The 13,145-nt window shown below is 47.9% G+C and overlaps 1 protein-coding gene and 1 long non-coding RNA gene across 9 annotated transcripts in view; one reads left to right on the top strand and one right to left on the bottom strand.

Annotated features, from left to right (window-relative positions):
- The window catches only part of LOC145715912 (uncharacterized), a 10,222-nt gene extending 5,862 nt beyond the window's left edge, over nucleotides 1-4,360 (bottom strand). The window contains exon 1 of the long non-coding RNA XR_014138180.1: nucleotides 4,091-4,360. This is a non-coding gene — a long non-coding RNA (uncharacterized LOC145715912). The remainder of the gene's footprint in view (nucleotides 1-4,090) is intronic.
- The window catches only part of DCTN1 (dynactin subunit 1), a 30,886-nt gene that overhangs the window by 2,555 nt on the left and 15,186 nt on the right, over nucleotides 1-13,145 (top strand). For 3 of the 8 annotated variants that reach the window (XM_081833723.1, XM_081833720.1, XM_081833719.1), the window contains exons 1-5: nucleotides 9,275-9,587; nucleotides 11,296-11,541; nucleotides 11,808-11,886; nucleotides 12,087-12,121; nucleotides 12,843-12,863. In XM_081833723.1, the coding sequence (XP_081689849.1) occupies nucleotides 9,555-9,587; nucleotides 11,296-11,541; nucleotides 11,808-11,886; nucleotides 12,087-12,121; nucleotides 12,843-12,863 (414 nt within the window). In that variant the 5' untranslated portion in view covers nucleotides 9,275-9,554. Of the gene's footprint in view, nucleotides 1-7,787; nucleotides 7,839-9,274; nucleotides 9,588-11,295; nucleotides 11,542-11,807; nucleotides 11,887-12,086; nucleotides 12,122-12,842; nucleotides 12,864-13,145 lie in introns of those variants that run through there. The other 5 variants (XM_081796608.1, XM_081796607.1, XM_081833722.1 and 2 more) reach the window with 3 other exon arrangements.

The following is a 13,145-nucleotide window of genomic DNA, read 5'->3' as shown; positions in this document are numbered from 1 at the left end:
TTATTTTTTTTATTCTTATGTTAATCCCCATACATTACATCATTAGTTCTAGATGAAGTGTTCCATGATTCATTGTTTGTGCATAACACCCAGTGCTCCATGCAGAACGTGCCCTCCTCAATACCCACCACCAGGCCAACCCATCCTCCCACCCCCCTCCCCTCTAGAACCCTCAGTTTGTTTTTCAGAGTCCATCGTCCCTCATGGTTCGCAGGACTGTTTGATTAAAGTAAGAAATGGTATGTCAGTGAAAGATTTGAGGCGGGTGGGCATATGGGCGAAATAGTATTTAAGAGCGTGTCATTGTCTTACTGTGGGATATAATGTGGTTGGAAATGGAGAGAGAGGCAAGGAGCCAGATACACTTCACGTATCAGTAATAGAGGACTTAGGTTGATGATAATAAGAATGCCTTATATTTATGTATAAGATTTTACAGATTACAGAACCTTCCACAGGTATGATCTCATTTAATAATTCTGTGAGGTAGGCAGAGCAGCTGTTACCCTGTTTCGTAGATGAGGCACCAAAGAGGGAAAATAGTTTGCCTCAATTCTCAAAGCTTTAAATGGCCAACCAAAGAGATGACAGTGGTAATGGAGGAGAAAAGAGGGATGCGGGAGGCAATACTAAGAATTGGTGAGTTGGGCCTGACTGACGTGAGGATACAAAGGAGAAGAACTTGTTAGGGAGGATTCAGAAGACGCAAGGGAATCGTGATACCGTTGAGAACTTCCACTCTAGGTTTTTCTCTACCATCTCTGTCATTGCTAGTGGCTGCCTGGAGTTATGGGTTGGGAGGGATTGTAGTAGAGGATTCCCAGGGTGCTTGGACTGTGTATAGCTACTGGTGGTACTGTGAGGACTTGGGTGGTCCGCCCCATACCAAGCGAAATGAGAACTGAATCCTCAGTGTCTCCTGAGGAGGTAAGTGCTGAGCAATTGACTGATTCAAATCTGTCTTAGGGCCCTTGCCATCCTGGAGACTCTGGAATTGGCTTTCTATCAATTTTCTTTCTTTTTTAAGATAGATGATTGATTGATTGATTTAACAGAGAGAGAGAGCACAAGTAGGTGGAGCGGCAGGCAGAGGGAGAGGGAGAAGCAGGCTTTCCACCGAGCAGGGAGCCCGATGCGGGGCTCGATCCCAGGACCCTGGGATCATGACCTGAGCCGAAGGCAGCCGCTCAACCGACTGAACCACCCAGGCGCCCTTCATTTCCTTTTCAAGTTCAGGCTAGTACCAGTAGCTCTTGGCTGATGGACAAATTGAGTGTCCCCACACTCCTACATATCCCCTGAGGGCTTCACTTAAGCAAAGACTGGACCTTTGTCACACCCAAAGCCTCACTCAAGCTGTTTTCCCAGGTGTGCATTTGCCCTAGAGCCTAGAGATCTCTCTGTGGTCCTCTCACCATGGAAACATATGAGATTGAGAACTCGTGTCATTACCAAATTCTGTAGGACGTGGGGCTGTCCCTCCATTTTTAGTTTCTTAGGCTCCTGTCTGGAGAGGAAAGAGCTACATCTATCTGCTGTGGTTCGTGGGTACATGACTGTTAATTTCCTCTACCGGGCGGGGTCTTTAAGGGTGGAGCTACTCTGGGAAACTTGTCAGAGCCAGCTTGTATCCCAAGAGGCTGGTGTTGGTACAGGCTTGTATTTAACATTGAATGTCTTCTGTGTTCGGTGCTTAGGATACTGAAATGAATAAAAACTCTCTTCCCTGGAGGAGTTCATGATGGGATAAGGGAGACAATATTTTAATAAAAATGTGATGTTGTAATAGAGATATGTCCAAAGTGCTGTGTGAGGGCACAGGAGGGAATGACTAGCTCTGCATGGAGACATTGGGAATCTTCAGGAAAGAGGTGATAATTGAGCTGAGCCTTGATGATGAGGAAAGAGAATGGCCTTGCGATTTTTGCAACATTTATAGAGGCAGAAGGGCGAAGGTAAGTAGGTCCATGTAGCTGGAATATAAGAACTTTGGGATCAGAGGAGAGGTGATTGATGAGACTAGATATTCATAATGAGGCCAGGTTTCGACCTGAAGTGCTGTGCTAAGAAGATTCAGTTTTGCGGGCAGAGGTGATGTGATTGTATTTTGGGAAGCTAACTGTGGAAGTAGGCTAAAGGGAGAATTTAGATCAGGGACATCAGGAGACTCTTGTAATATAACATAAGCATGGTATAACACTGAACTAAGGATTAGGTTAGTGGGGGTGGAAAGGAAATGAATCTGAGTGAGACCGTAGAGAGTCAGCCTGATATAATGATTAACTGGTTGTTGAGAACAAGAGAGGGAGTTGTTAAGGATGACTCCGTTTTCTGTTTTGGGTGGGTGGTGGTGCCAGTAGTAAAGAGGAAATATAGAAGAGGAACATTTTTTGAGGGGGAAGATACCAAGTGTGTTTTGAGTTATGTTGAACTTGGGGGGCGTCTGTGGCACTTAGCAGACAGGTGGAAGCGTGGGTCTAAGGTTCAGAAGAGAGTCTATGCCTGGGGCATAGGTGTGAGTGGGGGCTGATGCCGTGGGAATGGATGAGCCCAGCTATGCTTATAGGAGGCTGAAGATGACAGAGGAGGCAAGAAGGGTTGGTGTGCAAGGTAGGAGAGAACGTTGCCCAGGGAGCTAGGAGAGGAAGAAGTTCCAGGAAGAGGATCCGCAGCTTCAGTTGCTACAGAGAAGTCAAGTAGGATGAGCTTGGAAAATGCACCTTGAGACTGGACAGTTAGGAGATTGTGGTCACTGGGGCTCTTTCACTTTTTTAGTGTGAGCAGCTTCTGAGAAGTGGTAGGGACAGGAGCAAGGTTGAGCCAGATTGAGGAGTGGATGGGAAAGGAGGAGAGGGAGGGTGTACTCACTTTGAGTAGCCCAGCAGGGAAAGAAGGGAGATGGTGGCATCTTGCTGAGGAGAGACTAGAGACTAGAGACGGTTTTTCCTAGAAGTCTTGAGCATAGGTTTACCTAATAATGTGTAAGAGTGAGTAGAGAGGGTGCAGTTGAAGGCACAAGAGAAAAGATGATTGCTAAATCAGGTCCTCAGAGGAGGGTGGAGGGATTGGCCCTGAAAAGAAAGGGACATCATTTTCTTTGAAAGAGGAATGACAGAAGAAAGGAAAGAATGTAGGAAGAAAGAGGCAGCGATGGTGGCAGATATGTCTAAATTTGCAAAGGAATTTTTCTCTAGTAGGTTCAGTTTTCTTTCTTAGCAACTTTATCTGCTGAGGGGAGGTGTGGTGTGGGCTCAGATAGGAACAGGGACTTAAAGTAGTAAGGGAAGCCTGAAATAACTGTCCAGAGAAAAGCGACAGAGATCCGACCTGAGATTCTCTCCAACAGTGTTGAGTACCCTCGGAACTTAAACCTCACACTGTAGGCCCCTCCTTCCTCTTTCTCATAATAATAATGGCTGATGTTTATTGAGTGCTTCATACCAGGACTCTTCTGAGTGCTTTTCAGGCCTTCTCACAACAACTCTGTTAGAAAGGTATTGTTACGGTCTCTATTTTACACAAGAGGAAATGGAGGCATGGAGGATTACTTAGGCTTAGTAGTGCTTGTGTTTGATGAGTCTCTTACCTCTGCAGAAATGGCACTCCTCCCCCTGAGGCATCAGAGGAGGCAGAAAGTGAATCCCAGTTCCCACTTTCTGGACCTTGAGGGGCTGGAGTCTAGGGCTGCTAAGGAGCAGGTCTTATCTGGCCAGTGTGGGCATGCTAGTGGCAAGGGTGGGCAGGGTGGTGGGGTCAGTGTGGCTGCTGGCCTTTTACAACTACGTAGGGAACTCTGAAGTCCTTGAATGAGACTAGCATCCTGACGAGAAAGACAAGTGATTGATAGTGCTTTGTCGGTATTGCAGGCTGAGACTGTCACCTGAGACAGTGAATACTTAAAAGGGAATTGTCCCCATCCAACCAGAAAAAGAGAATTTTTTTTCTGCCAGATATGGGAGTAGGCAGACTTATAACCTTACATAATAGCATAGATCATTAACACTCACCTTTTATGTTTTTCCCCCTTTAATGTGATTGAATGAAGGGGGAGAATGGTGGGATAGCATGGATGGAAGAGAAACAGGCTTACCTTTTGCTGCTGCAGCTACTGGAGCATCATATCCGTGTCCTTCCTCTTGTGGTTGCTATGGATACGCCTTTGCGTGGTGACTTGAGGAGATTGATTTCCATTATGATCAAACGATGACGTGGATTTAAAAAGAGAAAGGACAGAATGCTCTGCTTTTGGGGAGTGGCCGGTGAGCTGCCCAAAAGGCAGAGCCCAAGCACAGCCAAGGTGGCTGTGGCTTTGTTGGCTGCCTTGGCTTTTGCTGAAGTTGTGAAATGGTGCATCTCTCTCTTTAGAGCGCAGGCTCCGGGTTCCCTGTCTGCAGGGTCCTAGTGCCAGAGAATTGCTGGTTGCTTCCCCGGGAGGAACCAGCAGGAACTTCAAACAGGCTGTCAAGTAGGACTCCTGCTAGCATGGGGAAGGTTGCAGTTCTTGAGTATGGGGCTGGGGGCTACTCACGTACCCGCTGCCTTTCCTGCAAAAGTTCCTTTATTGAGGATAAGTGAGTCATAGTGTGTAGACTTCCTTCCTGGCTCTTGGAGGTCTGGGCCTTTGGAGGTGGGCTTGGCAGTCACTGGGTATTCTTGGGGGAAGGGGATAGTTTGGGAGGAGGTGGAGTTGCATTCAGATTGAGAGTGGGCTGCAGACATTTTTGGGGATAGCAAGGAGCTGGAAAGGTAAAGAAAGTCCATTTAGGATTTAGGCCCTGTCGGTATGAGATCTATAAGGCAGATACTGGAGTAGGACATTGGAGCAATGGGGTGTGTACGTGTCTTCTTTCTGGGTTCCTGTGTATATCTGAAATCCAGCCTTCCATGCTTCTAGTCCCACAGCCTCTGTTCCCCACTCAGTGAGCAAATAGCTCTTTTTTCCTGATTCCTGAGGGACTTACATCCACACTTATCCCTTCCTTACCAGTGCTTTCAGAGATGTACAATTTTGTCCTAGTCTGAAGAAAACTGAATCTTGCTAGTTACTATTGTGTTTCTTTTATCTTTGTAACCAGACTACTCTATACCCAGTACCTGATACAGTTCAGGTGTGTGGACCCTGCTATGAGACTGCCTGGGACTCAAACCAGCTCCTCTATGAGAGGGACAAGTGAAATCAGACAGATGGGTTAGCTCAGGATCAAGGTTAGGTGAGATGAGACAAGAGGAGGTCAAGGGCTCAAAGGATGCTGGGGTGCTAGTAAAAGCAAGGTAGGAATAGTGCAGGCTCGGTGCCAAAGAGGCTTCTTCTTCTTACTTGTTCCTTAATTCTTAACAATCTACCCGCTTTCCTGTCATTTTCTGAAATAATCTCCAAGACCATTGGTTACCTATTTACCAGACAGAGATTGAGATTTTTTCCCTCCTCTCTTCCCGTTTTCCTAGATATTTCAACAGTATTTAATATACGTGGGGAGGAAAATGAATTAAATCCACAGCGTATTGGTCTCATCTCTGGCTGAGGGAACAAATGTAACTCAGAATTGTCCCATGTGACATGGGATGGGGCCCAATGGTGCTATGGAAGGATCACCTGTTTGTACAGCTAGTCAAATGTGCCCCCCTGCCATTTCTGGCCATGAGACTTAGGAGAATTATTTGACTTCTGAGACTCACTTCCATCACCTATAGGATAGAGATAATGTAGTCTGTTTTGTCTGCATCACAGGTGCATTTTGGAAGGAGATAGTGAAATATGTGTGTTAGTGTACACAGTCAAATTTGCTCCAGGGAAGGCCCTAAGAACAGACTTATCTTCTCTCTCCTAACATGTTCAGTTTGCCTTCCCATTTCCTCCCAATTCTTTTAATGTTTTTGATCATCATTCTTCCATTACTCATGCTTGAAAACTCCTGAGTTCATTCATTCATTTTTTTGTTCATGCATTCTTTCATCCATCCACTTATTTATGCAACATTTAAGTTCCTACTGTGTGTAAATCATCATTGATGTATCTTCTCAATAATGATGAAGATGGTATCTACATTTTGTTGAGCATGTATTCTGTGCCAGGCACTGTGTTAAATGCTTTCTTCAATCTTATTTAATCCTCACAACATCCCTGTAAGGTAGGTATTATTTCCCCCTTTTTTCAGATGAGGTAGCTGGGCTCAGAAAGTTAAATATCTTGACCAGAATCATACAGGTGAGGAAATAAGGAGAACCAAAGCTGTATCTAGATCTGTATGTCTCTGGAGCCCGTGCAGGCACTCTGCCTCCTAGGGCCTTCTCAGCGCATTTTTGTACATTCTCTGAATTAGCTCCTATCCTCCCCTCCTTCTTCCCCTCCCTTTCCCTCTCTCCTTCCCTCCCTTCCCTGGTTCAGACCCTCCTCACCCCTTGCTCAGTGTGCAGCAGTCTCCCTGCTGTTTTCCTGTCTTTACTGAGTTGCTCCTGCCTCCACTCCAGCCTGCTCTGCCACCCATTTGATCCTCCCAAAATAGTTTTCGTTATGCCAGTCTCTTGCTCAGGAAGAGACCTGCTTGTTGCAATCATGTAGATGGACTTATCTATCTCTACCTGAATGTTAAACTCCCTGACTATCCATACTCACCTTCTAGTACATCTCAATACTGATGTGTTTATTTTTTCAATAAATATCTGACTCCATGAACTAAGGGTGATGGGATCACAAAGAGGGAAGTTGTGGACTGTGCTTTAAAAGGCTTATAGTTCGATAGAAGAACTTGTCTAGAATTCTTTACTAAAGCCAACCTAGTCGTCTTTAATATTCCCTAGTCAAGCAAAATTATACTGTCTCTACTCAGTGTGTTCATAACTTACAGTATTTGTTGGCCTTTTTACATATCCAGAAAACAGTCCATAATTCAAGATATAGGTACCCCTTTTCTTTTTCTTTTTTCAACCCCTTTTTATTTCACCTTTCTTTTGTCTGTAATTCCTTATAACATTTGTTGTCTAGATACTTTATTTTTAGACTTATATATCATTTGTTATCATGTCAGCTAATTTTTTGCACTTCTATAGCTTCTGTATTTTTTGCAAAGCACTTTCAAATGCATTACCTTATTCGGGCCTAGTAACATTAACATAGAGATGGCAGATGATATTCCCATTTTATAGGAGAAGAAACAGCCTCCAGGAATTTAGGTGACCATATAAACCTGTGTGGCTGGTGAGTTGTGAGGTTGTTCTTAGATATGAGTTCTCCTGAATCTCGAGGCAGTGTGGTCTAGGGGAGGAGCATGACCTAGGAAGAAGCCTAGAGAGGTGTGTGGTCAACACTGAGGCTAGTGGAAAATGCAGAGGGTCCCGGGTCAGGCTCTGGTTCCAGTTTGGCTCCACTCCTCACCTTCTGTGTAACTTCTGGGAAGTTACTCAGCTCTCTAAGCCTCAGTTTCCTTGTCAGCACTGTCCCCGGCCTCCCTCTCTCTTGGGGTTATTGTGATGTCCAAATATGAGGATAACAGCATCGATACTAGCTGACTTTTGTTGAGTACTTACTAAATACCAGGCAATGTCCTCAATGTTGTACATGGATTATCTTGGCTAATCCTCACAACAGCTCTCTGAGATATGTCCTTTGTTCCCAAATGACAGATAAGGAAATCGAAGCACAGAGATGTTAAGTAACTGGACAAAGTTTATGTAGTTCACCAGTGAGGCCAGGAATTGAACATAAGCAGTCTGAGTCTAGAAACAGTACTCTTAACCGTGGTACTATAAAATTGTGTTTTTCAAGGTGCTCTGTAGACTGTAAAGTGCTCTGAACATGCGAAGTCCAGGCTGCAAGGAGCTGCATGGTCCTGCCTACCTGGGTAAATGTGAATAGGGAAGGGAGGGGGCAAACATGGAGATTTTTGCAGGGGACGAGAGAAATGGTTCCCTAGGGGGTCTGGCCAGGATTGAAGATGTGGAGAGGTGTTTTGGGGCCATATATCTGGCTGTTGGCTGTCATTCTCCTGTTGGGCTATCTGGCCTGCCTTAGAGGGTGGAGTGGAGGAAGATTCTGTTTGGTTAGTGAAGTGCAGCACAGACAAGACAGGTATCACTAGATCACCCCGCACGTAGTGGAGCTATATGGGTCAGACCCCAGGCCAACCTGGTTGAGTGCTCAGGGGCAGGGAGCCTGATGTGTTGGCTCCTAGCCCACATTAGATGGTTAAATGAATGCAGTGGCATCATGACATAGCCCTCTGGAGACCTCTCACTAGCATGCTTAATCTTAAATTAAATATTTGTAATTATAAAAGTAATAGGTGGTTCTTTTTTTTTTAAGATTTTATTTATTTATTTGACACAGAGAAAGAGACCCAGCGAGAGAGGGAACACAAGCAGGGGGAGTGGGAGAGGGAGAAGCAGGCCTCCCGCCGATCAGGGAGCCTGATGTGGGACTCTATCCCAGGACCCTGGGATCAAGACCTGAGCCGAAGGCAGACGCTTAATGACTGAGCCACCCAGGCACCCCAGTAATAGGTGGTTATTAAAGAAATTTGGTGAAATATAGAAAAGAAACCATCTCATTTTTTCTATTAAGGAGATGGCTAGGAAGCAAGGCCAAGAGTGTAAGGGGCAGGTGGTTGAGGTGGACTGGGCTATGCGCTACAAGGGGCATGTGGAGCTCTCTGCTCTTATTCATCCAGTTGAACCTGATAGTCTTGGGGTTTGAGCCTGGCCCTTTATAACAGCCAGAAGGGAGAAAGGGTCTGGCAACCTTTGCCAGTGTGGGGGGAACGTAGGTACTTGAGTTGCATTGCTCTATGAAGTTATCTCCATTACTGCCCTTCCTTTGCTGTGTAGTGCGCCGGGTCTGGCTGCTTTGGCCCGGTGTGAAATTGAAATCCAGACTAATTCTATGGGTTTGGGTCCAGAGTCTAGAGTTTAGAAAAAGGAGGGAGAAAGAAGAGCCCCAGAAAGGGGGGGTAAGAGACCCTTATTTTGGCAGCGTGGAGGCCCGTAGGTAGCTGATCTTTTTTGAAGTGTCACTTGATGCTTGTGGTCCTGCTGAGGCACATTGTGGGAGGGGGGAGTGTTGGGGTTGGCAGCAGTGATGCTGAGGGGTGCAGACTAGGAGGACCAGTCAGGCCCATGCTCCCAGCCCTAAACAGTAACATTTTACTCTAGAGGTGACTACTGAGGGTCTGTGGTGTGGGCAGAGGCCCTGAGTCCCTGCCTTGCTTGTCTGGCCCAGGTGAAGCAGGGGGGCACTAGGACCCAGAGGCTAACACGGTTCCTGACAAGTCTAGAGCAGCACTAGCGCAGAGTGAGACTCATCAGCTGGCAAGCAGGATTCGGTGTTTCTGGGTTCAGCAATCATCAGGCAGCAGAGAGGACTTGCTCCTCAGCCCCCATCTCTGCCCCCATCCCTACCCCGGTAGGCCACCGAGTGAGGTCCATGGACTGGGGAGGGCCGCGCCTGACGGCTTCTGTGTCTGTCCATGAGGGCCTGGAGCCCTGACCCTTCTGCCTAGGTTTCTGCCTTTTCTCTCTGTCTTTGGCCCGCTGGGGGAGGGGGTAGAGGCCGGGTGAGCAACATGGCCCAGAGCAAGAGGCATATGTACAGCCGGGTAAGTGGTCCTTATCTGGGATGGCCCTGGGAGGGCTGCTGGAGAAGGCCTGGGTGCCTGTGGACACTGCTGTGGGGGGCTGGGGAGACAGGCTGGAGCTAGGCTGGGGCCACTCACAGCAGGGACTGATGGTGTTAGGCTGGACAGGCCTCTCCTCCCAGAGTTGAACCCTCGGTGGGGACTGGCAAGGCCTGACCTTTGACTCTAATTGGACCTCTGACTAGAGGTTCCTGAGGGGATCAGACTATATTGGGGACTCTTAATGGGGTTGGTGGGTTGGAATGGCCTTACAGTGACGCCTTTCTTTAGAGCTGCTCTGTTGTTTGTCACTTGCTTTCTTTCTCTTCTGGTTGAGACTGAATCTGTACCCACTATTGTGTCCACCTGGTTCTGAGAGGCTTATTAGGGTTGGGAGGTTGAGGGAGTCTCTTGAGTTTGGGGATAGCCCTGATGTCACTGTCAGTTCTTTTTATTGTCAGATCCATGAGAGCAACCATGCTGTCCCAGGTGCGATTTTTGTCCTGGAGCCCCTGGGAGCTATATCCTTATCTTCCCCAATGAGCTCTTTAGGGAAGGGATTCGGGGAGTGACAGGCTCTGGCAGGGCTCCCTTCTGAAGCCAAGTGGAAGCATCAGAGGGAGCCCTTGGAATCTTTAGAACCAGGGAGTCACTTTCTCATGCCTCATTCATCTGTTTGCTGCAAGGCCCTTGGTTCATGGAGCTGCTATTGCTAAAAATGGCTTAGGTGTGATTTTCTTCTAAACCATGGCCCTCTTTGGAAACCTAATTTCATGTTGTGTCCTGTCATCACGGGTGTGTCAGAAGCTGAGAACTTCCAAAGGACAATGTTTAGTCTATTCCTTTGCCGTGTCCATCCATGGGGTGATAAGCCATTCATTTGGACCACTGGGCAGAGTCTAGGGGACAGTATAGGTCAGATCTGAGGGTACCTGATTTACCTGGCCTTTGTTTTTCTTTTTATAGCAACATAGTGTGGGGGAAGGATCTCCAGAGCTTGGGGTAGAGTTAATAGGACAGGGCTCAGGCCAGGAGGAAGGGAACTAAATGGTTGCATGGGCTGCGGTGAGGCATCTAGAAATGTCATGGTGGGTGTGTGGATGGGGTGGGCCGAGTCGGGTCCAGAAGGAGTGATGGTGACTTGAGGGCTGGAAGGACGCACAGTTGTGTACCTTTGAAAGGGAGAGGCCTAAGAGAGCTGTTTGACCACAGGGAAGACAGACAGCACTGGGGAGTGGAATAGGATTCTGTGGGGTCACCCACGAGTCACCTGTCTTCTCAGCTTGGGCACCTGAGTCAGGGCACTGGGTTTCGGAGAGCCCGGTCTCAATTGAGTTACTTGCTTGAGCTTCATTCCCCTCCTTGGGGGCAGTGCTCCTGAGAAAAAAGCCATGTAGTGACATTCACAGGTCTGTCAGTGAATTCTGATTTGTTACGAAATTTAAATGTAAACTCTTAAAAATTGTGGCAGATTCCAGAGGAGTTCGGAGAAGTCTTAGAACATCACTGGTATTTTTCAAAAGGGAATTTGGGGTCCGGGGTCCATTTCACCCTGAAAATGGGGTTCAGGGAAGTGACTTCTTGTCCTTCTTTAGACTAGGATCCTGACTGGGGCCTTTCTGGTGCATTAGGATGACCCCGTTGACCTGAGGCCCTTACCTGCGTATGTTTGCACGTGTCTTTCTTTCAGACGCCCAGCAGCAGCAGAATGAGCGCAGAGGCAAGCGCCCGGCCTCTGCGGGTGGGCTCCCGTGTGGAGGTGATTGGAAAAGGCCACCGAGGCACCGTGGCCTATGTTGGAGCCACACTCTTTGCCACTGGCAAATGGGTCGGCGTGATCCTGGATGAAGCAAAGGGCAAGAATGATGGAACTGTCCAAGGCAGGAAGTACTTCACTTGTGATGAAGGGCATGGCATCTTTGTGCGTCAGTCCCAGGTACCTCTACCCTTTTCTGAGTGGATGCATGTGCACATGCTCTGTTGCTTGTGCAGCTTTTGTGTGGGGCTTCCTTTTCCTGGGCATGAGTGTACGTCTCTGGTTGAGAGAGTGGGAGGTAGCGGGGGAGGGAAGATTGGTGATCCATCCTTATGTCCATCCTTATGGAAGCTGCCCTGTACCCTGGGCTTGCTTGGGGCCTAGGGAGGGGCCCAGATCACAACCATCCTTGATCTGGCTATATTGAGTCTGTTCTCTGGCCTCAGATCCAGGTATTTGAAGATGGAGCAGATACTACTTCCCCAGAGACACCTGATTCTTCTGCCTCAAAGATCCTCAAAAGAGGTAACAGCCACCCAGTTAAGTTGCCTTCCCACATCCAAAAGTCCCCAGGACTTCTCCCCAGAATACAGGGCCCCAGTGGTTCATGAGATTTTTCCATCACCGCCATATTCCCTTGTTACATCTCTTCTACCCCACCACGATGGTCTCTGCCCCCACCCTTCTATACAAACACACACTTTGTTTCTGCTTGCTTTCTACAGAGGGAACGGACTCAACTGCAAAGACCAGCAAACTGGTGAGTGGTTGGGGGTGGGAGTGGAGAGTAAGAGAGAGAAAGAGGGGAAGGAGACAGAGGAGGGAGACCATTCCTAGGCAGGTAGAAATAGTAGGTGAGTAAACGGAGTTAAGCCTTCCAGTCTCCAACCTCCCTGAGAAGAAAGCTTTCTGGGTATGAGTTGCTGCTTTAGGGGTAGAGTAAAGGTGGTAGCAGGGAAGAACTGTTAGGGCCCAGAAGTTTAGGGTCAAATGGAGCCAAGGCTAGGGGTGATAGGAAAGACAGGTCTGACCCTAGTAGTGTTGTTGCCAGCTTCCTACCTTTTGGTACCCAAGGCTGCCAGGATCTTAAAGATCAGAGGTTAGGGGTAAGGTGAGAGCTAGAAGAAGAAGGAGCTCTCCTGTTCACAAGTGAATGGTAAGGAGCCAGGTCTACTGCTGCCTGTTTTAGGCTGTATGCAGAGGGCCCGTCGTTCTAATTCTCCTCCACTGTGCTGCGCAGGGTGTGTGAGGTGGGGATTCAGACCCCCCCCCCAGCTTCTCTGTGTCAGGGTGTGGACATCCTGGAAGCTGATCCTTGAGGGACCCCTCTTCTCACTTACCCAGGAGTTGGCAGTGACTTGACTCTCCCCTTTACCTGTGTGTACTTGAGTTGGTCTTAACACCTCTACCCAGGATGTCTGGTCAGCTAGCGCACTGTGATGTCTGTTCTCTAACTCTGCCCTTTCCTACTCCTCATGCAGCGGGGACTGAAGCCTAAGAAGGTGGTGTGTTTACTATTTGTACCTGGGTGGGGGAGGGCCATGAGCCCCCTCCCCAGCTGTCCTGCATGTCCTTGGGCTGCTGCATGCATGTTTGTGTGACCTTGGGACTGGGATGGCCAGAGGAAATGGCGGCTTTGGCTTTCAGGGTTCCTTTGAGGGATGCAAGGATGTCAGGCTCAGTGTCCAGGCTCAGGTGGCACTCATTAGAGATGACTCCTGCACCTACTTGTCCCCCCTCCCCACTGCCTTAGGACTTCTAGTCAGAGACTCCAAACATTCGAC

The sequence above is a fragment of the Leptonychotes weddellii genome, chromosome 10, assembly GCF_054177405.1.
Source record: "Leptonychotes weddellii isolate Sample4059 chromosome 10, ASM5417740v2, whole genome shotgun sequence".
NCBI lineage: Eukaryota > Metazoa > Chordata > Mammalia > Carnivora > Phocidae > Leptonychotes > Leptonychotes weddellii.
This window is presented reverse-complemented; position numbering and strand designations above follow the sequence as displayed.